The following is a 23,182-nucleotide window of genomic DNA, read 5'->3' as shown; positions in this document are numbered from 1 at the left end:
CCCTCCCCCAGGGCTCAACTCCTCCCCTGCAGGGCTCCCAGTGCCTTGTCCACCTCCCATGGCACCAACCTTTCCTGCTCTGCCTCCAGCACACCTGAGGGTCAGTTCCTCATAGGCAGGGCTCAGTAACCAGCACAAGTCAATACCACTCCCCGTCCCTGGGGTGTGTGTGTGTGGGGGGGGGGGTGTCCTCATGGGCTGGGTGCTGCCATACGAGAGCCAAATGACTGTCTCGAGGGACCCAGGGAACCCCTCTGGTGAGCTAGAAAAAAGTAAGGCATCTGGCTTCCCTCCTTTGCAAGAAAGAGCAATATTCACTGGTGCACTCTTCGGTTGATTTGTTGTTGGTTTTTTTTTTAATCAAAAACTAAAATGACAACGGACCAAACAGCAAAATTCGAATACAGAAAAAAAATAAAGAGTTGCCGGGCACGGGCTGAAAATCTCAGGGCATGGCACACACAGCTCCCGGCTCAGCAGAAATGCTCGACTTCTTAGAGCACTTCTTGCAGGGTCTGGGGCAGAGGACAGCTATCTGAGCAGGGAGAAGGGGTCTTGGACCCTCACTCAGCCCCAGGGCGAGCACAACGGTCCAAATGTTCAAAGGTTATCGCCCACTTTTCTGTTCTTTCCTTCTTTTAAATTGGGAACATCTCCCCACCCTGGTTTGGGTTTGTTGTGGTTTTTAAATTGCTTTTAGGGGTGGTGGCTCAGAATCCAGCCCTGCTAGGATTTCAAGCTGAGGTTTCTGACAACCCAAGAGGTGATCGGGGAGATGAAAAGCGCCGTTCACATCAAAACTGCTAGAGCCTGGTCTTGCCCCCGTTGCCGAAACCGTTGTTATTTAGAAATCATGACTGTGTTAATACGAAACCAGGGCACAGCAACTGCTCTTGATTTCAGAAGGGAAAAAAAAGAAACAGAACGGTTTTTCTCTGGGTTGTCTGTTTTTGTGCTTTGGCAGAGAGGCTGAATTACTGGACCTGACACGTGCAAAATCGGTGGCATCCTGGCTTGGCCTGACACTCACTGTGCTGGTGATGGGAGGCTTTCTGCCAAGAAATGCAACGCCACGACTGCCCTCGGTCCAAACTTTCTACCCCGCACCCCCATTTATTTTTAGCAGCTGCACTTTTAAAACATTCTGGGTGTAGTTCCTGCTTTTACGTAACCACTTCTCCTAACGCCTTAATCGTTTTTCTGATTTTCTGAGGTGTAGTTTATCTTAAACGTGACAAAGTCATTTTTAGTTGCCTCCGGGGCCCTGGGCGAAAAAACTCACTGCCGTTTTGTGCCTTTTCGCAGGTCCAGGAACCATGAGTAGGGAAAGATGTTGACCATGGTACGTTTCAGAGAAGGCAGCGATAATCGGTTTTTTAAAACCTGTTGTAAGAGCTCCTGGAGGATGACTCCCGACACGCCCCAGGTGGGGGCATGACCCTGCCATTCCTCGATGTGGGCACAGAGCGAGGGCGGGGAGTGAGGACCAGTAGAGTGACGACCCCCCAGGGGCTGGAAGTTGCTGAGCTGCCACCCACGGTGACTCTCCAATATTCAGAGGAGTCCTCATTAACAGGGGAGAGGAATGCAAGATTGAAGAAAAGGCAAAATAGGGCTTATTTCAAACCGCAGCAGTTTCAACAGTTACCCAAGCGGTGCGCCGAAACCGCACACAGGACTGCCTTTAGCAAAAACAATATGAACCCGATGGTTTACCACAGTGTGTGCTGTTAAAAAAAAAAAAAAGAAAGAAACAACAAAAAAAAAAACCCTCGGTGGCCGGCTCCACCCTGGTAGAAATTTCTTTAATTCTATTTAATTTTCGAGGCCATGCGTGCCCCTGTGCCCCCTGTGCCATGAGCCCCCAGGGTCGGGGAAACGGCTGGGCCCCGGGCAGGTGCTCCTGAGTAAGTCTCTGTCAGCAGAGCTCCTTCCTCACTGCGCCTTTCCCAACGTGCTTTCCAGGAAACTGCTGCCTGGGAAGGGTCCCCGGGAGCCCGGCCCGCCCATGGGAGAAACAACGGAATGCACACTTGAAAGACTGTGAATGCTCAAAACTGCAAGAAGGCAGATTCCCCTCATTCGGAAGTCTTAGGAGGAGACGAAGAGGTTTTTTGTGTGACTCAGGGTCTCAGTAAATCCGATGGGTAAAGCTATCAAAAACACGCCCAAGCGTGAGTTTGTTTTCATCCCAACTGGTCACTTGCTGGGTTCTATTTATAAAATTCAGGGTCGAAGTTGAAAAATGCAACTCCATTTCTGTAGATGAGAGATAAATACGAAAACAACAAAACACAACAAAAAAATAAAAAACAAAGGGCTTGTGGTCAGGACAGCTGCCCCACCTTAGTGATTACCCTACACAACATAGGATGCTCGTTTGCACAACTGCCATTTATCCCAGCGTGGGACACCCACGCAGCTGTCACTCGTCCTACACAACAGGGGACACCCACGCGACTGCCAGGTTTCGGACTGTCACATCACACAGGAGAACCGCGGCTAGGGAGGGGGCACTCCCTGTTTCCTTGGCTTCTCCCTTCCCACCCCGCTGCCCCCCTGCCCTTGGCAGAAAAGTTTAACTGGGGGGGGAGGGGGGACATGGGGAGAAAGAGAGAGAGCAGGCTGTCCAGAGCACAACCTTTCATATTCACAATCACTTGGAAATCTTTTACTGAAAGAGACTGCTTTTCACCGACACGTATCGGTGCTTCCCTCCAGCTCTTGCCTACCGTGGGACACGGAAGACGAGCGAGGGGAGCGAATTTCTCCAAATGTGGCGCGCGGGGCCATCTAACGGCTTGCGAGCGAGGAGTCCTGCAGACGCCCGCCCTGCTCGCTCTCGCCGATGCACATGTGAGGGAAGGCAAACCCGGCAGATCAAAGCTGTGCCAAGTAGCACAGCCCTGGCAGATAAAATCTGAGGTCCCCACCATCACAGCGTTGAGATTTTCCACTAAAAATATTTACTGAATTTTAAGAAAATCTGCTTAATGCATTGAAGGGAACAGGATGAGGTTTGGTATCGAATTGTGGAGAAAAGCTGAACAAATATTTACTATTATCCACCAGGCATCTCCACCACGGATATGTTTTTCAGCCTCTGTGGTGTTGAAGGTGGTCAAAGGTCATGGAAACGAGCTGGGTGATGAGCCCCGTGGAGGTGGTGGGGTCATCCCACCATTATGAGAGAGAAGCAAAAAAGGGGGAGAAAAACAGCCTTTCTTGTAGGTCCTCAAAAGACAAATATCACTTTTGGGATATGAGAAATAAACCACTTTTGAGAAGTTTCAACAAAAGGCTCTTTTGGGTCTGAGTGAAAACTGGGAGGGGAGTTCGTGACTCACGAATGAATTTACAAATCCCAAATCAGCCGTTACAACAAAAGCAGTATGGACTGCAGGTCTCACAGCTGTTTTTTCAAAAATCACATTTGTTCTTTGATTTTTGCCTTTGACACACTCTGCCAGAGCAGCCCTGTGTGCCGACCTGCCCTGCCCCCATGCCAGGGGCTCAGGGCACCCTGGGGCGACAGGGAGACACCTGTAGCTATACGGCAGCCACATGGGGAGAGCCCTGGGTCCGTGCCACAGGACATGGTGGCCCAGCCTTTGTTCCTCCCTATAGAGGAGCTCCAAGGCTGCCAACGCGCCACCTCTGCACAGGCACAAAGGCGTCGTACCCACATTTAACAAGATCACCAGAGTGTCATGTGGCGGGTCAGAAGGACGGTTAGGAGGCGTGCGTGCACAGGGGCTGCAGAGCCCACCAGGAGCTCCCTCGTGTTGTGGGGGGCAGCTTTGAAGGAGTCAGAAGAGCCTGTCAAAGAACGTGGGGCCCCCCACTCTTGCTCTGTGTATGGCCAGCCTGCGCCCCTGCGCTGCACACGTCCATCCCACGCATGTGCCTGTGCTATTCTTCAGCTGACAATGGCGGAGGGAGGGGGACTGACATGGCCTTTGAATCTGAGCAACGAAGGCATGAGGGACCGTGGCAAAGTAGGGGCCATGCTAGGCACATCTTCCTCGGCTCCCTCACCTTGCTATAGGTGGAACCAAGGGCAAGGGGGAGGTGTGGCAGCAGGTACAGGAGGCACTGGAGATGGCGAGGGAGGGGACACGGGCAGGCTCAGGGTGGCGGCTCCTGTGTCTTCAGAGCTGTGCTCAGATGCAGGATGCCTGCACCCCACCCTGAGGCCCCACAGTCTCCCAGGAGCCTGGCTGGCCAAGCTCTGATTCCTCTGCTCTAGGACCCTAAGCCACTGAACGACAGGTGACAACTGTTGTCACCAAACTCCCACTCAATCTTCCCTCCTAGATGCAGGAGGGTGGGCGTGTGCTAAGATAGGCAAATGCTTCTATTTTCAAACTCAGACGACTTCATGCTGTACAAATGTAGTTTGTACATTAGAACAGTCTGCCTCCAGGCATTTCACAAGGAAGAGGCTGAGAGGAAAGGGGTGTTTCTCCCTCTGCTGGGAGCGGGGCCAGCAGCGAGCTCGCGCTGTCAGGGCATCACCGCCAGGCCAGACACAGACCCGCCACCCACCCCCGCCGGCTGGTTGGGGCGGCAGGCGGGAAAGGCGGCCTCTACCGGGCTGGGCACCAAGGACTCCACTGGAGCACCCCAACCCTGGCTGGCCAGCAAGTACTGGGATTTTCCAGGCTTCTTGAGATGGCGCTGAACCACTCTTGTCCCATTCTAGAACTTCACATGTACCCACCGAATTATCTCTTTGAAATCATCGTGGGAACGGAATTAAAGTAGTTAAGCTCAAGGCTGAGGTGCTAACCGCACGGCTCAACTGGAGAAGCCATTTTAAAAGTGGATCTTGAGCACAAACAAGAGGTTGGGACCCACACGGGCAAAGGACGGCCGGCCCCGTCTCACCCTCAGCCTGGCTCCGCGCACCGGGCATGAACCGCGGGGGGCCGCCGGGCTCCCTCCACGCCCAAGTTCCGTGGGGCAGCTCCCCGGGACGGCCGGCCCCCTGGGTGGGCGGCAACCAGAAAAGCGCCCGAAGCCAGAAGCCGCGGTCACCCTGTGCGTATCCACTCAGGTGTGGGAGGGGACTCACGTTCTAGGGGAGACAGAACCTTTTTTTTTTTTAATCTTTTGACTCAAACAGGACATGGATTAAATACTATCTCATTTACCTGTGCTTGTTGGAAGTGCAGAGGGGAGGGGGCAGAGGGGCAAAAAGACACCCCAGGCCTGTGCATGGCTTTATTCTGGAGGTGAAAAGGTCATTAGCAGTAATAAAAGGGTAATAAATTGCGGAGAGGTTAAAGGTGACTAGATGGTTAGCGGTGAAGGCCCGCTAGCTGGTGTCACCCGGGCGCTGCAGGGCCCGAACGCCGGGCTGCACTCGCAGGAAGTGGCAAGGGTGGGGCCGGGCGCAGGATCCCGCTATCTGTCGCCAGGGTGCGGACGCCCAATCACTGACACCCACACAGCCATTTCCTGCCCTTAAAAAAAATCTGTTTCTCCCTTTGCAAATCAACAACTTTTACCTAGAAACTCTTTAGCGGTGAGCTCTGACTGATCTCGGTCTCTGTTCCGTTGCAGAAAATACACCATTGTTTACCTGGGGGAGGTGTGCCAGGGCCAGCTTTAACTGACAGGTTTCGGAGGCTGCGAGTGGGGCCTGTTTTGCATCTGCAATTCTCTCAACCCCGAATAGGCACCTGCTAGTGACCAAATACCTTGATAGACCTTTCTAGAAAAGAGCTCCGAGCACAGACAACAGTGCAGACACTGGAGCTCCGGGTGTGCCCCCAGAGGGTGGTCCCGATGGTCCCTGAGGGTATGCATTCTGGCTCGGAGCAAGAGAAAACCCCATCTTGAGCACCAAAGACAGAGGGCCAGCGGTGGGCTGCTCTGGTCCCCCAGGCATGCCGCCAGAACTCTTGCAACAGGGACGCTCAATGAAGCTCCCAGGGGAAGGGTCCCCTGCCGGGACTGCACAGGCTGAAGTTTAACACACGTGAGTTTATCACACACCAAGTAAACCTCAGTCATGTTTTTAAAAACAAACAGAAACAGTGCCTAGAGAATGTGAAAACTGCAGGCTGCAGAGTACGAGAAGCAGGACATAAAAAAACATGCAGGACTCATACCCAAACGTGCATGTGGTCCCAGACAAGCGACCAGCGCTGAGCTTCCCCAACGAGGACCCTGGAGCCCTCTCTGAGGGCCAACTACCCATGCTCTGACTTTCTCAACTGCAAAGATGTCTGCCAAACTGCCATCTCGAAGGGGAAAAGGGCCCCCTGGTAACTCCTGGCATGCACATGGCTGCCTCGGACCCAGCCTCTGTCTGCCCCTGGGGAAGGCGCTTGCAGAAGGAGGACCCATGTCTTAGTCCCGGGACCCGAGGGACGGGATGGGGACACAAGTCACACACCATATCACAAGTAACCACTGTGCAAGGTGCTCTGCCCACACGCCCAGCTGCTAGGCCAGAGCTGGTCCTATGTTCAGTCTGGGAAACCGAGCTTGATGAGGTTGAGACGCCTGCCTAGAGCCCCTCAAGGAGATGGTGGCAGCGCCAGAACACGAGGCCCTGGCTCCAGCATCCAAAGATGTGGACTGAACCAGATCCAGCAACCTTCCTGGGTTCTAGTGGCCTCACACATCAGAGCCACCTCCAGGCGCTGGCTCCTGGCAGCCTCTAGAGACTCCAGAAGAGCCGTCCCTCCATCTTGGTTTCTGTGAGTGCCAGTAGGAGTTGTGTGTTTGGTCTAGAAAAAACCCTTTACCACCAAGCAGTCTGGACCATCTGCTTGAGAGCTCCATGGGATCATGGCTCCATCATTGGGGCCACGGGGCCCCTGGCAGCAGGTTACCCACTTTGCCTTGTCCCCACTCAGCCACACGGGGGCTGCAGCTCCCTCTGCATGCCAGGAAGGCCCCTGAGTGTGATCAGGTGGCATTCCCAGGTGGTGACGGCCCCCATGGTATGCTGGCCACGGGGCCTCTCCATGCGGGAAAAGGCCAGGTTAGTGAGAAGTGCTTTCTTAAAAAACAAAAATAACCAAACAACACAATGTGGACATCCATGCCTGGCTGCTTCCTATATTAAGCAGCCCAGAAAATAAGAGTTGTGCCTTGAGCAGGACTTCCTCCCGCGCTCACCTGCTGACCCGTCCTGCAAACAACCAGCTAACTCCTGGCTGAGTCCGGAGCCTGAGCAGTCTCGCTCGGCACAGCGTAGACGCAGAGGGGGAGGGCAGCGTGCACAGCTGGGCCTCGATTCCCTCCATCAGAGCAGAGTGTGGGGCAGATACCTTCCTGTGCGTCCCCCAAAGAACCGAATGCCTCCCCGCCAGATGCAACTCATTAAAAGGTCAACTGCTGGGTCAGACATCACGCGTGGGGTGCGCGTCTGAATGGCCAGCATTTCCATGTTGTTAGAGGTTAGTATGAAATCACAGCAGAGCCACCACCGGAAGCTGCTCAAACAACAGTCGCCACACCGTCTGTACCTACCACCCAGCAGTGTGTACAGCGCAGAGTTTTTCTGATCAGCCATTGCTTCTAGGTAAGAGAATCAGACGAGACACATTTAGACCTCAACGCAGGTATGTTGTGGTCGCTTACAGATTACACACTGCACATGCACCCACCATTCTTCCAGAACCTGTGAGAACTATGAACCTCCTGGTTTGATTCTCGTCACAGCTGTAGATGGGGGTGGAGAGGTCCTGTGAGAACTATGAACCTCCTGGTTTGATTCTCGTCACAGCTGTAGATGGGGGTGGAGAGGTCCAGGGCTGGCCCTGCTGCACTGTGCTGTGTGACAGTGGGTGGCCCACGCGACCTCTCTCACTTCCCTTTCCTCTTCTGAGGATAGCATCCCAGTGCCTGTCCTACCTTGTGGGTCTTACTAGGATCTGGCTAGGTAATCCTGTGGGTCCGTGGCTATGACGAGGAGAGTTGTGGCACCTGGCACCTCAGCGGCCATGGCAGAGCAAGGGTGCAGCAGCCCAAAGCCAAGAGCAAAGCAGCCCAAGACTCCCCAGGGTACAGGCCCAAGACTTCCAAGACAAGGATGGCTTCTCTGCTTTATAAGTCCATGATACACTAAAAGCAGCAGCAAAAATGGGGTTGGGAGGCTTGCAGAGAGCAATACAAGGGAGAGGGGATGGTGAGGGGCAAGTTCAAAAGCAGACTCAGCACTGGTTCAAGGAAGGGGAGGAAGCTCAAGTAAGAGTTTCCAAGAAACCCTGAGCATGAAGCTCTGCACCTGCTGGCCGGCGTGGGGAGAACTTCCCTGAGGCCTGACAACGACTGTGTTGCTCTGTGTGTGCGCATGTGTGTGCGTGTACTTCACACAGCAACGTGTAGGCACGTGAGGTGTGCATACAGGTGCATGTAAGCACTGAGAGCGTGTGCATGCGAGGGTGCATGGGAACGTGTACACGTGTGCACATGTCTGCATATGTGAGCAGTGCCTGAGCACGTGTGCACACACGTCTGCACGTAAGCATGAACCCACGCCCCAAGTATACGTGGGTATGTAGGCGCATGTGCACATGCTTCGGCCCCCATCTTTCAGGCAGAGTGTGGAGGCCTGATGCCCTTCCATTAGGAGACTGTCAGGGGTGTCCCCTTAGAGCTGCCAGAGTGGGCACTGAGGGCAGGGCTCCCATCCTCCTGAAAGAAAGCCCTGGCTGGCCCAGCTGACAGGATAGAGCAGGCAGCCTCTTAAAAATAACTTCCCCTCCGTTCATCTCTACTAAGAGGAGGACTTCGACAGGTGGACCTCATGTAGGATGACCGGAGGGCCTAGGACCTATGATGCCCCATGATTAGAGAGTTCCATGGGCCACCAAGTGGAGCCCTAGGCCAACTGAAGGGCAGAAGCTAGCTCAGGCAGGACCTAGGTTTCAAGAGAGCATGTGGGTCTCCTGTGGCCACCCCAGTCTCGAGACAGCACGGGTCAGACTGCCTGGAGCTGGAGCACCGAGAAAACAGTGAGCAGGAGTGGATCAAGGAGCTGGGAAACTGCGATGAATCCCGGGCCCACTTAAAGCGACAGCTTTCTCCTTTCGAGCCTGGCAACCCAGCTTGTCAGCTTATGGCCATCATAGAAGAGAGAGGCCCTGCACAAGCTTGAAGTCCTCAGCATCCTCAGGGGGACACCTGGGAGAGGGCCCCAGGGCCAAGATCAAGAGAGATCGGGTGGCACCAGACACAGCCAGGAGAGGTGAGGCCTGCAGTAAGCCCCTTGCTTGGAGCTCTCTGGAGAGATACCCGGTAGGAGCCAAGCAGAAGGGAGCCCAGAGCCATCTGCCTCCTCTTACATCAAACACGGCCAAAGAAGACCCCCACTCCCAAGCCCACTCTGAGTCCTTAACCAGTAGGGAGGCACAGGATTGAGGGGGTGGCCTCAGCCAACTTGGGAAAGAGCTCGGGTTAGGGGAGGCCAGAAGGGTCACGGGGTCCTGACTATACACCCCGCCAGGGGCCAGGCGGCAGCTCTCACCGCCACAAGGGCTGAGCCCTGGGCCTTCTGGAGACCACCCTAGAGGCCCTCACTGAGCCGGGAGCCAAGGGGCCCCCAGGACGGGGTGAGGGTGGGTGGGATGGGAGGCGTGCCCCAGGCACACACCACATGAGGACCCGGGTCACTAAGCAGTAGGGAGACCCTGTGCTTGGAATGTGGGCCCCCCGGCATCTGCTCCACTCTGGGCTGGTAAACAGAGAAGCCCTGAGTCCCCCTCCCTGCGCCATCCTTTGGCGGTGGGTAGGCGGCTGCGAGAGAAGAAAGCGTACTGACCACTGGGCGGTTTAGGCCGTGGAGGAGCAGGTTTCTTCGGAGGCAGAGCGGGAGTGTCCTGTTTACTTTTAAAGGGGTCATCTGAGAATCCTGCCCCTCCAAAGGAGGAGGTGAAAGGACCAGAAGTTGGGGGCTGTAAAAGAGGACACGAAAGAGAGGCAAAAATAATCATTAAAATGGAGGCAACGGATGTCCATTCAGCCAACGTTCAAGTACCGAGAGCCTCATCGAGGCCCCCAACCCTCCGGGCTCCACGGCGGGGCCCCCAGGGGGACCGGGGTCCCTCACGAGACCCTGCTTTCCTCTACCCTCAACAGCCGGGGTCCTCTGGCCTGGGAGGGGCAAGCCAGCAAACACAGAGCAGGCAAGAGCCACCCTGCACTTCAAAAGGCTTATGTCACGCGAGGGGCATTCCCTGCCACACGCGTCACTGCCACACAGGGATAGCAAGTCTTTCCTGACCTCAGGATCCCCTGGGCCTCCGGTCCACGCTTCAGAGAGGGGCCCCACCCTCACCCTCGTGCTGGCCACAGACCCCTCTATGTGCCACCTCTGGGCTGAGCACCAGCCCATGTGGCTGCTCCCCCCAGTCAGTGACGGGTGGCTCCAGGCACTGGGTCAGAACGGCAGCAGACTGCCTCCGCGCCCCCACGTGGTCCATGGGTGCTGCCGCCGACACATGACTCCGGTTGGATCCCACTCCCAGTCCTGTCGGCACACCCTCCGCCGCCTCCATTGGGCTCTTCCAGCCTGGACCTTCCACCCCTGCTCCCACCAAGTGCAAATCGGACCCATGTCATCCCAGCAAGAGAGAGATGCAGGACAGGTGGACGGGCAGAGAGGACAGGCGGGTACATAGCACTCGAGAGCCCCAGCACCCACAGCTAACCTCTGGAGAACTCTTCAGGCACATGGGGCCTTCATCACAGCCCCCACTACCCAATTCTCCCATCTCATCTCTGTAGCTGCCCCCATACCCTCAACAATTCCCCAGTCCCTGGAACCCCTTGCACCCTGGTCTCCAGGGCCCCACGAACACAGCATCTCCAGCTGGGGAGCTCGGTCTACCCTGTCCACCCGAAGCCCCCTATTTTCCTCAGAGATTGACCAAACCAGATCTCACTCCCACCCCCTAGAGCTCTGACAACCCTTCCTGCTAACTGTGCCCACTTGACATCCTGACGGGACTCCATAGGACACATGTCATCGTGGGCAAGCACGTGCCCCCCCCCGCCCCGCACCTGGCTGGGTCTGCCATGAATGGGCCCAGGTGACAGGTCAGCACAGTTGCTGGCTGGGCCTCTGGCGAGCTTGACTGGTCTCCGTGGCACCCCCCCCCACCCTGAAAGCCAGCACAGTGCTGGGCACAACAAACCACCACTGGCAGGGAGACAAGCCACAGATGGGCCAGTCAGGCCCCCCGTCCACTGGGATACGGTCACAGGACGCGGCCCCCCCCACTCCGGAATCTGGTCACCAGGACATGCATGTGGCAACCTATGCCTCAGTTATAGCCGTAGATACTAGTCTCAGGTGGGGAAAAGGTGGCCAGCCCTCGGTGAGAGGGAGGGGGCCTGGAGAGGCAGCTGGGCATCCTACTGGGCACCCTGGTTCAACTCTACCAATGCCCAGGACCTCCAGGGCAGGAAATGCTGGCTCTGTGCTGATCTTCTCACCTCCTTTCCAACACTGCCTCCATTTTACACACAAGGAAACTGAGGCACAGAGAGGAGATGCAGCCTGCAGTCACACAGCACCTCAGTGGTAGAGTCAGGGTAGGATCCCACGTTGTCTGCCTCCAGGGCCAAGGCTCCTGGGCCCTGCCCTCTGCTGCTGGCAGCCCACCCCCGAGGTAGGTCTGGGGCCTTTTCCAGGCAGAGCCGGCCGAGGGCTCAGCGGGCCCGAGAAAGCCTTGAGGAAGATGCGGGACAAATGAGCAAGACTCATTTCCCTGCCAAGACCATGCTGTCCCCCAGGAAGCTCTGAGCAAGAGAGGCCAATGGGGCTGGCAGGACCATGGTAGGACAAGGAGGCGCCTCCCTCCATGGCTGCTGCTTCCCTCCTCTGGGCTCTGTGGACACCTGTCCTTTCAGGTACAAAACTCAGGGAGTCTCTGAAAATCCTGCAGCTCCAGTTTCTGGAACATCTGCCTGGCCAGGCTGCAGAGCACAGTGGTCAGGGTTAGGGTCTGGAGTCCCAGCCCCGGCACTACTAACCATTCCATACCTCCGTGTCCTCATCTGTGAAATGACCATTAATGACACACCGTAGCCCTTAGGCTGCCGCAAAAATGCAACCAAGTCACGTGTAAACTACTCCAAAGGGCACCCCGACTGCAGAGCACAAAGATAGCACGATTATTATCATGCCAAGGATGTGGACATGACTGGAATTCCTTGAAATGCCTGTAAAAATCCGCAGATGCCACTGTCAGCTACCCATCTTTTATGCCTGCTGCTTGCTGTTATCCACAGACTTTACCCCAGGGGGAGATGGTGTGGGAGCAGGGATGAAGTGTCGAGCCGCAGCTTAGCTTTAAAATGGTGGTTGAGGGTCTGCAGTTTGGGGAAGAATGGGGACGGGGGAGTGGGCAAATGAGCTGGGAGGGCATGTGGGTTCTGCTCCTGCCTCCGCCACTCACGGACCAGAAGACAGGCTCACGTATCTCCCGCGTGACCTGAGACAAGCAGGCAGGAATCAAAACCCATTTCTTAGCCAAGAGGAGGCATGACCAGCCCGAAGGCCCCCCACGGACGCCAGTCTTTGTCTTGGGGCTCAGGAACGCACCAACTCTGGGGAAGGGGTACAGAGTGGTGCCCAGAGCCCTCTGGACACACCCCACGTAGAGTCCCCCTAGCCCACATGCTGCAGCCTGGACCACGAGCCGCCAGGCTGACTCTCCGTCCCCCTCTTGTGCTCAAACCCACTGAGCCGGTGGGCTCGCTCCAGTGTGACAGGGCTCCAACCATAAAGGCCACTCTCCCCGTGACCGGGAGCTGTAGCCCTTCTGACCACCAAGCCCACGTCATTTCCGAAACCCACTTTTCATGACTCCAGGTTTCCCAAGAGGCCTCCTCTGGGACCCGACTCGTTCCTCCTCAGGCTACAGCTTCAGGGAAAGTGGCTATTTTTAGAAGGGATTCAGTAAAGCCAGCAGGGGCTCTCTGGGCTGGCACAGTGTGAAGTGTGCTCAAAAAAAAAAAAAAAAAAAGAAAAGAAAAGAAAAGAAAAAGAAAAAAACAAGAGAAAAGCCACTATAAAAAGCAGCTCTAAGAGGAAGATGTTTGGGGTTCACAGTCTGAAGAGCTTTAAAGCAAGCAACTCTCCACTCTTAAGAGACAGCCCTCAATGCATAGCTTTAAACACCATTGGAGAAACAACTGGAAAGGCCCTGCCAACCGGCCAAGGAGATAGAGCAGAGATAGATTTTTTTCATGGGACAGGGGTAAAATCATTATGTTTGAGTCTTGTTTTTATTCTCAGATGTTCAGAATTTGTTCCTAAACCAAGGTGACAGATTAACAGGGTCTAAAAAAAAAAAAACCTCTCTGCAGGTATGGGGGGACCTCCACTTCGAGCGCAAGCCCAAAGGAAGCTCCCGAACCAGCTCACTGGCTGTCAGAAACACGCAGCACCGCCAGGCAGAGGAGGATCCCTCGGTTTAGGGTGGAGTTAAGAAAGGGCGCCAGTGTGCATCACCTCACCACCCCACTCTGATGGGGAAAAGCTGGCGATGTAAAAAACATTAGCAAAAGAAAACATTAAAACCAAGAAGCCAAAAAAAAAAAAAAAAGCCTTCTTGCGACTTTACTTTCATTTCCTTCAACATTTTATTTATACACATGATGTTTTTCTTGAAAAACAGAAAGGGAACCAAAGGGAAAAACAGACCGACAAGGTTAGGGCTCAGTGTTCCGCCGGACAAGTGGCACATCAGGCGCTGACAGGAGCGTGGAAACCAAACAAAGGAGCGCCCGAGACAAATTTTCCACGGCCCCATCCAGCTCCATCCCGCCCAGCGCCACGATCAGGAAAGGGCCACCAGCTCTTAAGTCATAAGTGCACATGTGTGTGCAGCCTGATCGAGGGACACGCGGACAAGGAGACGGAAGCCGAGTCAGAGGAAAAACGCAATGTTAGCTTAGAACAGGCAGAAAGACAGCAGGGCCAGGCTCTGAACCACCTAGCTCTAGGGGGTCGCAGCAGCCCCAGGACACTCAGAGACTGCCTAGAAGAGAGAGGCCTGGCCATTCTGCTGTCGGGAGCCTCCCCAGACTGGCCACCCCGCGCAGCCCTCCACCAGCCCAGGCAGCCTCTACCAGCGCACCTCTCAAAACCAGGGCCTTGCCCATACCGTTGTCCTGGGCTCAGCCCTGGCCCCTGGTAACTCTCCCAGGCTCTGCCACTGGGGCCAGCCTCCTGAAGGGAGAGGGGAGAGGAAAGAGGACCCAGGCTCAGGGCTTGAGCAGCCCCTGCAGACCCCTTCATTTGGGGATTGCTGCCACCATGTGGCACAAGTTCTCTGATTTCAGGAGTTGATTTCCTGCCTGCTAAGCAGGGACGGAAGCAAAGGACACACAACTCCACTTGAGGAGCAGCAGCACGTGTAACAGCCACCAAGCGACAGGCAAATGTGCGAGCAGACCTCCCGCCCTGGTGCCTTCGGGCCAATCCCAGACGGCGTCCCAAACATCAGAGTCACGGCGTTTCCACACGGGGGAGGCAGGCTCGTTCCCTCCAGGCACTGGAGTCAGAGAGGTGGCTACACCAGCCCCTCTGGGCTCCCTCCTACCACAGCCGAAAGGCAAACATTCTCTCTCTGGCCAGAAGCTGGATTTGCTACCTTGACAACGTACGCTCACGTGCTTCTTTGAAAACCTAAACAGAATCTCAAATGTTTCTCAAAGCCGTGCGCCACAATCACCCCAGTTCACCGCCAGACAAGTGTGTGCCCGTCAGGCCGAGTGAACATGGAGCCAGCAGGCAGGATGCGCCAAGGAGATGGCAGGGTGGGGACGTCCAGCAGGGGCTGGCAGGGAGCCAGAAGCAAGTGACTCCTTGTCGTAGACGCTCGGTTCCCATACGCTCAGGAGAGTCCCTCCCCAGCTCTCTCTCCAACATCTGGCTTCTGAGCCTCCCCGAGAGGAGGTGAGATGAGGGATGGGGACTGTTTCCTGCCTGTGGCCATGCCCACCCATGCTGATGGTACCCCGCCGAAGCAGTGGATACTGAAGCCTGGTGGAGTGAGTAAAGAAAGCAGGACGCTGGCCGCAGGCTGTGCTCCATGAGGCCCTCACCTGCCTGAGGGGCGGCCAAGAAGCCGCGGAGCACGAATAGGTCCTGGGGACGGGGCCCGGAGGCCAATATGGGGCACACCTAAGGTTGCTTTCCTTTAATACTTATCAAAGAAATACGTACTCAGGCTCAAAAGCAGAGGACACTAAAGATTGTAACAAAGAGCAGCAGACTCTCAGACCATTGCCTTTCCCACTCACCATGGCCGACGCCTTTGACTTCTCAGCAGTTTCTTCTGGGATTTACCTCCGCAATCTTGGGCTTCTACTGTTATTTCTTGACCTGTCCATTTTGGACAAGGTCTACTGACTGACTTCTTGCTACACTGAAGATTTAGCTTTCTAGCCACACTTCCCCCAGCCCCTCCACCCAAAAGGGCCTCAACTCCATCTGGGGCTGTATTTACGGACAGTGGCCACACCAATACTGCCCAGCCCGACAACTGCGGGAACACCATCTGTCTTGAACAGCTCCCTTTCCACCCGTGTATTTGTTCACAGAACCTAGCCTTTGCTTTCCAAACCCTTCTCCAGTTGTCTCGGGCAGCACCCACTTATATAACCGGCCCACTTTCTCTGGACGCCTCCCACCTCCTGGGAGCCTGGGGCCCACAGTCCCAGCCACAGCTGCCGGCACACCAGGCCTGCCCCTCAGTGCCCCTCCTGAGCCCCCTGTGCCTGACACTCTGAGCCTGCGCAGCCACAGCTCTACTGCCTGAGATCTGGCGATACCAGGAGGGCTGGGGGGAGCGACATGTGGACCTCATGGAGGGATGCAGAGCCCTGGCAGTTTCGCTCAGAGGAAGGGAAATGGAACTGATCACAACCACACACATTTTCTAGATCCCGCCTGCTGGCTCATGACCGCACGTGAGGATGCATCTGACAGGTGCCGGGAGATACATACGTGGTGCTAACAATCCCGCCTGGCCGCTCACGACACGACCACGACAAGAGGCACAAAGACACTGGCAGAGACGCGCGTGCTCTGTAGGAGGGGCTTTACCTTGGACATCTGGCTGAAGTCGGCAAAGCCCTCAGCACTATTGAAGGACCCACTTCCGAAGGGATCTAAGGTTCCAAAGGGACCTGCAAGTAGCACCAACAGAGGCAGAGTTACAGGGCATCCGTGGAACGCACCTCCAGGGGTGGGGGAGTGCAGCCTCTCAGTAGTGCACGGCCCCCAGCGCAGGACATCCCAGGAGGTAGCATTTGCTGGCCAGGGTTGTACATCTGGAGGCGGTTCCTTAACATGGCCTCCATGCCCCCAACCCACTCTGGCTCGTGGGTGGTACGGCCCGGCCAGAAGCCCCTCGCCACGATGGTCGCCTCGGCTGAGCCACGGCAACTGTGCCCCCTATCTGTACTTCTAGCCAGCACTGCTCACGGGCAGCAGGCTGCCGTCCTGGGTCGGGGAGAGAAGTGCAGGTCCACAGCGACCCACCACCCATGCCATGCATGCAGGGAGGTCGTCTGCGGGCGCGTTTTGTGGAGATTTCTCCTTCAGTGGGACGGCTTGCCTGTATAACCCCCATGCCCACCTATGAACCCAAACTCTATCACCAACGAGCATGAGCTGCTAGGCAAGGCAGCAGGTCCAAGTGGGGCCTGTTCCCCAAATGCTCCCCCTTCACTTAATGCACAAGCCAGGACCCTCAGTCAAACTTGGATTCTTTTAGGAAAAAGATCTGAAGGTACAAATCAAAGATCTGTACAAAGAAATGAGTAAAGGGTAACCAGGAACACTGGTGTTATCATTGACTGAACTCCTGCCCCCAACTTTCCTTTCTGGAAAGATGAGCAGTTAGGGGGAGCTGGCTTTGGCCGAAGTGCCTCAGGCGAGGGTCTGGGTGCCACTGACTAATGACATAAACTCTGAGGACACACAGCTTTGGAAACGAAAGCAGGAACCGGGTTTGGCTGGGGGAGAGGCAGACGGAAAATAAGTCATCAGTCTCACCTGATCCTTTTGAGGAGACACTGGAGGACGAAAAAGGATCACTGGATTCAAAGGGGTCGAGCTGAGTGAAAGGAGAGAGGGAAGAGTAAAAAGCAGTTCATTCGTTCACCCAGCCATCATCCAACCACGGACTGTCCCGCCATCTGCGTACACGGAATCCAGTGCTGGCCGTGAGGACAAGAAGATGACTCTGGCTAAACGCTGGTGGAGTAAAATCCCAACAGACCAACCCCCTCTGCTGAGCAGACCTATAAACTCTGGACAAATGCAAAAAAAAAAAAAATAATAAGTAAACTTAAGCAACCACCTGAAGACTCAGAAGTGAGCCAGAGCAGGAAGACTGGCCCAGAAGTCCAAGTTGGCAGGGGCCAACAGCACAAGGTTGAGCCTTCTGTCTCAACAGCTATAATCTGAGGGTTTCAGAAGGCTAGACCCCAACAAAAGACTCCCTGTCTTTCTGGGTAAAGACCAGAGGATGGTGATCTGGGACAACCACAGTCATGGGAAAGGGAGAGGCAGAGACTGGGAGTCCAAAATTTCATGATAAGCTCTGCCCAAGAAAAGAGCTGACCCCAGTACTGTGTGAGGGAGGGGAGACGGAACGCAGCCTACAGCTAAGATCACAGGCATGCCACTACAGGTGAGAGAAAGTGAGTGTGCAGTGGAGCCTCACCGAGTCAACTGCCTGCTGAAACTGAACCACCTGGGCTCTAGGCACACAGCAGCAGCCCGTCACCACGAGGGAGCACTCACAGTACACAGGATACATCTTCAAATCATGCAACATAACAAGAACCAGAAAAACCTGCAGCCAGTTCTCAAGGGAAAAGACAATCAATAGAACTAATCCCAAGAGGACCCAGGTGTTTTAGAATTCTTTGATGAGGATGACTTTGAAGCAGGAATGACTGTATTTAATAAAGTAAAGGAAAGTACACTTGAGAGGAATGCATAGGTGGGGCGCCTAGGTAGCTCAGGCTTTGGGGGTCTGCCTTCAGCTCAGGTTATGATCCGAGCCACATGTCAGGCTCTCTACTCGGTGGGGAGCCTGCTTCTCCCTCTCCAGCTCCCCCGTGCTTGTCTTCCCTCTCTTGCTATCTCTGTCATAAATAAATAAAAAATCTTAAAAAAAAAAGAAGAGGAAGAACAGATAGAAGATCTTAGAAGAAAAATAGAAACTATACAAAGAAACAAATGGAAATTCAAAAACTGAAAAAAGTACGATAAAATGTCACTAGGTCAGCTAAATGAAATATGATCAAGAAAAAAGTGAGGTTGAAGACAGATCAGTAGAAAGTACCCAATCTACAGAAAAAAAGAAAAAAAAAAAAAAAGAACGAAGACTCAGGGATTTGTGGAGCCAGTAGCAAAACCTCCAAATAAAAGTAACTGTAATCCCACAAAGAAAGGAGAGAACAGGGCAGAGAGAGAAAATCTCTAAGAAGTAATGGCCAAAAACTTATCAAGTTTGGTAAAAGACCTGATTTACAGATTTAAGGACCTCGGCAAACCCCAAACAGCTTAAATACAAAGAAAACCACATACACATGCTTCACAGTCAAACTACTGAAAAGCAGTGATAAAGAGCTAAAGCAGCCAGAGGAAAACAGCACAATACCTATGTGGGAACAATTGCCTGAGAGACTCACGACTTCTCAAGGACAGGGAGGCCAGAAAGCAGTGGAGTAACATCCTAAAAGCGCTGGAAGGAAAAAAAATAATACTAGATCGGGCACAGATACCCTTCTAGAATGAGAACCAAGGGACACCTGGGAGGCTCAGTCATTAAGCAGCTGCCTTCAGCTCAGGTCATCATCCCAGGGTCCTGGGATCAAGCCCCTCATCAGGCTCCCTGCTCAACGGGGAGCCTGCTTCTCCCTCTGCCTGCCACTCCCGCTGCTTGTGTGCACTCCCTCTTTCTCTGACAAATAAATAAATAAAATCTTAAAAAAAAAAAAAAGAATGACAACAAAGTAGACCTGTATTATAAGAAATGCGAAAGAAAGTTCTTTAGGCTTAAGGAAAAGGATGAAGGGCATCAGACGTGGCAAATAACATGGGTAAAAATAAGTCTTTTTAAAAAAGTCTCTTTTAACATATACAATGGATTAAAGCAAGATGGTGTTAGGGAGTTTATGACATATTCAGGTATATTCCTATGACAGCTAGAACATGAGAGGAGACACTGCTGGCTGGGGAGGAGGTGAACAAATGGATCTACAGGGTTGCACATGTTCTACATTTGAAATGAACTGATGTAATATTAACTCCAGGTCACCTATGAAAAGTTAAGGGTGTATATGGTAATCCCTAAAGGAACCTCCAAAAAATAACAGGAATAGGTATAGTTAAAAGAAGCCAGAAGATACTAGAAAATGGAATTTTAGAAAACATTTAAATAATCTAAAAAAGGCAGAGAGGGAACAGAGGAACAAACACAAGGGATAAAAAGCAAGGAAATAAGACAGTAGCCTTAAATCTAACCATATCAATAACTACATTAAATGTTAATGGACTAGACACTCTATTTTGAAGGCAGAGATTTCCAGGCTGGAAAGAAAAGCAGTCCCAATTATATGCTCGCTATAGAAAACTCTTTGTGTAGAAAGACCCAGGGAGACTGAAAGTGAATGGATAAAACAGATATAGGAGGCAGAGAGTAAGCATAAGAAGGATGAAGGAAGGCTATTTCAATAGGTGATAAAAAAGATCTCAAGACGGAGGTATCACCAGAGGAAAAAAGGAAGCTTTTATAATGATAAAAAGGTTACTGCATCAGGGTGATACAAGAAGCATAAATGTGTAGGCACCTGACAAAGCTTCAAAACACATGAAGCAAAACTTGACAAAATTAGCAGGGACATAGACAATTCCACAAACACAGACTTTAACACTCCCCTCTCAGCAACGGGTACAGTGGTAGAGCTACAAAACAAGCAAACAAAAACCGTAAGGACACAAACGATCCAAACAGTACTACCAACCACACTGACATAAGTGGCATTTACAGAACGCTGACACCCAACAACAGCAGATCAACATTCTTCTCAATTATACATGGTATGGACACCAACACAAACCATAATATGGGTATCAATAAATTCAAAAGGACTGCAAACATATAAAATGTGTTCTCTAATGATCAATTTAATTAATAAAAATCAGTATTATAAGATACGTAAAGGAAGGAAAGAACAAACATTTGGAAAAAAAAATACTTTCAATAATTCATGCTTCAACAGAGAAATCACAAGGGAAACTAGAAAATATCTCGAACTAAAGGTCAATGAAGATACAACATATGAAAATGTGTGGAATGCAGCTAGGTAGTGCTTAGGGTGAAATGTGTAGTTTTAAAATATTTATATTAGAAATGATGGTCTAAATTCAGTGACCTAAGGTTGAATCTTAAGATGTTAGAAATGGAAGAGCAAGTACTAACCCAAAATAAATAGAAGGAAGGAAATAATAAAAAAGCAGAAATCAGTGAAATAGAAGCAAACAGGAGAGGAAATTAACACAGACAAAAGCTGGTTCATGGACAAGCTCAACAAAATTGATCAACAGAGAGTAAGAGCACAGACCACATGCGTAGATCAGTAGCAGAAATGAAAGGGGGATCCCATGACAGGACTATCAGCAGAAATGTTACAAATTAATCCTTGCCTTCAAGGAGCTCTGGGTCTAGTGCGAAAGACCAGTCGGTCTGTGGAGAAGAGGAAAACCAGGGAATGTGCGGGCTGGAGGGAGAGATGCAGCCTGGAACATGAAGGGAGGCTATACCCTGCCCTCACTAGACAAGAGAATTCTCTGTTCAATCACAGAGTCACTTTTTTGTGCAGTGCACTGGGCCTAACACCATGCAAGACACACAGTTTGCTAGATGCTAGGGGTGGAGAGGGGCACGGGAAGGCCTCACACACTTTCAGTGCTGCCAGGAAGATGGCAGGGCAGCCATGTGGAGCACGTGGGGAGCACGTGATGCTTTGTCTTATTTCAGTTTGTTGGGAGACAGGGCAGCAGTGGGGTAGGTAGTAGAAGAGAGAAGCCACCCACTGGGACTGAGCTGAAGTGGCGGGGGACACAGGAAGGAAGAGAGAAAAGAGAGCTCTTTGGGACCCAAGCATTCCTGACATGGGCTCACCGGCCCACTGACTGTGACAGCCTGAGCCATGGGACAAGCCTCACAGGGACAAGCACCAGGCACACACAGTTAGCTCTATACCTCCCCAGCATCACTCACCTTTGAGGGTAAGGAAGGGTTTTTCGTGAATGGGTCTGAGGTAAACGGGTCATTCTTTGTCTGTTTCTTAAAGAAATCGTCAGGCGCAGAGCCACGGAACGGGTCGCTTTCTTTGAAAGGATCCCCTCCAAACGGATCTAGAGGGTGTTTTGGAAAGTGAAGGAAAATACACCCCATGAATAAACAGTATTATGCTTCGTGAAAGAGCCCAAGTATAAAAGAACACATAGCTGATGCCATTTATATGAAAATCTACAAAAGGAAAAAACCATAATGCAGAAAGCAGGTCAGTGATTGCCAGGGGCCTGGGGGTGGGAGGTAGGAGGCACTAGGGAACCTTCTGGGATGATGGAGATGTTCTTCATCTTACACAAGTGCACACATTTACCAAGACTTATCTAATTATACACTTAAAATTGGTGAATTTTGTTGTGTGTAAATTACACCCGCCAACCAAGCTGATTTTAATCATAAAAACATGGCTAAATCCAGAGACAAAAAGCAGGTTGGTGGTTGCCAGGGGCTGGGGGAGGGGGAAAGGGGCGTGACTACCTATGGGATGAGGCTTCTGTTTAGAGGATGGAAATGTTCTAGAACTACACAGAGGTGGTGGTTGTATGTTATAAATGTAACAAATGCCACTAAATTGTCGCTTTAAAATGGTGAATTTTGTGTTGTATGAATTTCACCTCAGTCAAAAAATAAAGAGAAATACAGAAGTCGATAAATAACCAGGTAGCAGGATTGCAACACCGCACCCGCAGTGTGTTCCTTCCCCTGGAGTGCGGGGTACAAGCACGGTGAATGGACACGGGGCAAAGCCGCTGTCACCAGGACGGAATGAGACACTAGGCTTCCAGGCAGTGCAGATAGCCGTCCTTCCCAGAACATGCTATCACTGCCGCCGTCATTACCCCTGGCACCCATAGACCGAAGCCACGTTTCGGGCAGGCGCTATACAGGGACCCCTGATGCTACCACAGGCAACACAAGTGGGCACAAGGGACCAAGCTGCTGTGGGCACATCTAAAAAAATCGCCTGGCCCCTGGGAGCTCCTTTTCTCGTTCTGCTTCTCTTGCCGTGGTGAGGTTGGCAAGAAGGGGCGCCTGACCGTGAAGGGGAGTGTAATGTCACTGCCAGGCCTTCCTCAGACTCTAAGGCCCCTGCTGCCCTGTCATAGGCCTGGCAGGCGGCTGCTTTTCCATTTCCCTCAACTTGAATTAGGACTGGAAATAGTTTGAAATTGAGTCCATGAGAAAATAAAGTCTTTTCAACAAAGGCTTTTACCTGCCGAAGCCGTCTGTTGTTCTGCGAAGGGGTCATTCTGGAACGGGTCACCTAGGTTAGAGGAGAGAGGAATGTTTAGCTCTGCGGCAGAAAGGGCTCTGGCATATCCAAGTGGGAGCAGTCACTGGCCGAGGCAGCTTTTCTGAGTCGGGGTGTTCATATAGAAATGTTGGCACTCGACATGGGCTGGAGGCGGGGATAATGTGGAGTGAGCCAGAATTCACCCCCTCCTCCTCGCCATGCTTGACGCTTGTGTCTCATCTCCCTCTCACCTCCCGCAAGTGTGACAACACAGGACTCTGGGGCGGCCCCAGGCCTCAACCCACAGGCAGCCCGGAGCGACAGTGAGCTCCCCACACCTCAGCTGAGGAGCTGCCGATTCCACTCTCGCACGTGCGGAGCTTTGATCCCACATCTGACATGACACTGGAAAGGTACACCCCACTGCCCTCCCCTGCCCCAGCACTTTGCTCAGGAATGTACAGACAGCCTTCCTGGAAGGCTTTCGGGCTTCCTACTCTGAAAAAACAGAGAAACTGAGGAAAACTTATTTCTAGAAGTCTTCTTAGTTATTCTCAACTTGTGCGTGGCTCTGGGTAAACGTGTCACATGA

The 23,182-nt window shown here is 52.8% G+C and overlaps 1 protein-coding gene across 6 annotated transcripts in view; it reads right to left on the bottom strand.

Annotated features, from left to right (window-relative positions):
* Positions 1-23,182, bottom strand: part of EPS15L1 (epidermal growth factor receptor pathway substrate 15 like 1) — a 94,835-nt gene that overhangs the window by 10,395 nt on the left and 61,258 nt on the right. For 3 of the 6 annotated variants that reach the window (XM_080802502.1, XM_080802505.1, XM_080802503.1), the window contains exons 18-22: positions 22,570-22,620; positions 21,282-21,418; positions 17,039-17,099; positions 16,085-16,167; positions 9,785-9,917 (exon numbers count right to left, since the gene is read on the bottom strand). In XM_080802502.1, the coding sequence (XP_080658628.1) occupies positions 9,785-9,917; positions 16,085-16,167; positions 17,039-17,099; positions 21,282-21,418; positions 22,570-22,620 (465 nt within the window). Of the gene's footprint in view, positions 1-7,491; positions 7,540-9,784; positions 9,918-16,084; positions 16,168-17,038; positions 17,100-21,281; positions 21,419-22,569; positions 22,621-23,182 lie in introns of all 6 variants that reach the window. The other 3 variants (XM_080802501.1, XM_080802506.1, XM_080802504.1) reach the window with 2 other exon arrangements.

Source organism: Martes martes, assembly GCF_963455335.1.
Source record: "Martes martes genome assembly, chromosome: 1".
NCBI lineage: Eukaryota > Metazoa > Chordata > Mammalia > Carnivora > Mustelidae > Martes > Martes martes.
This window is presented reverse-complemented; position numbering and strand designations above follow the sequence as displayed.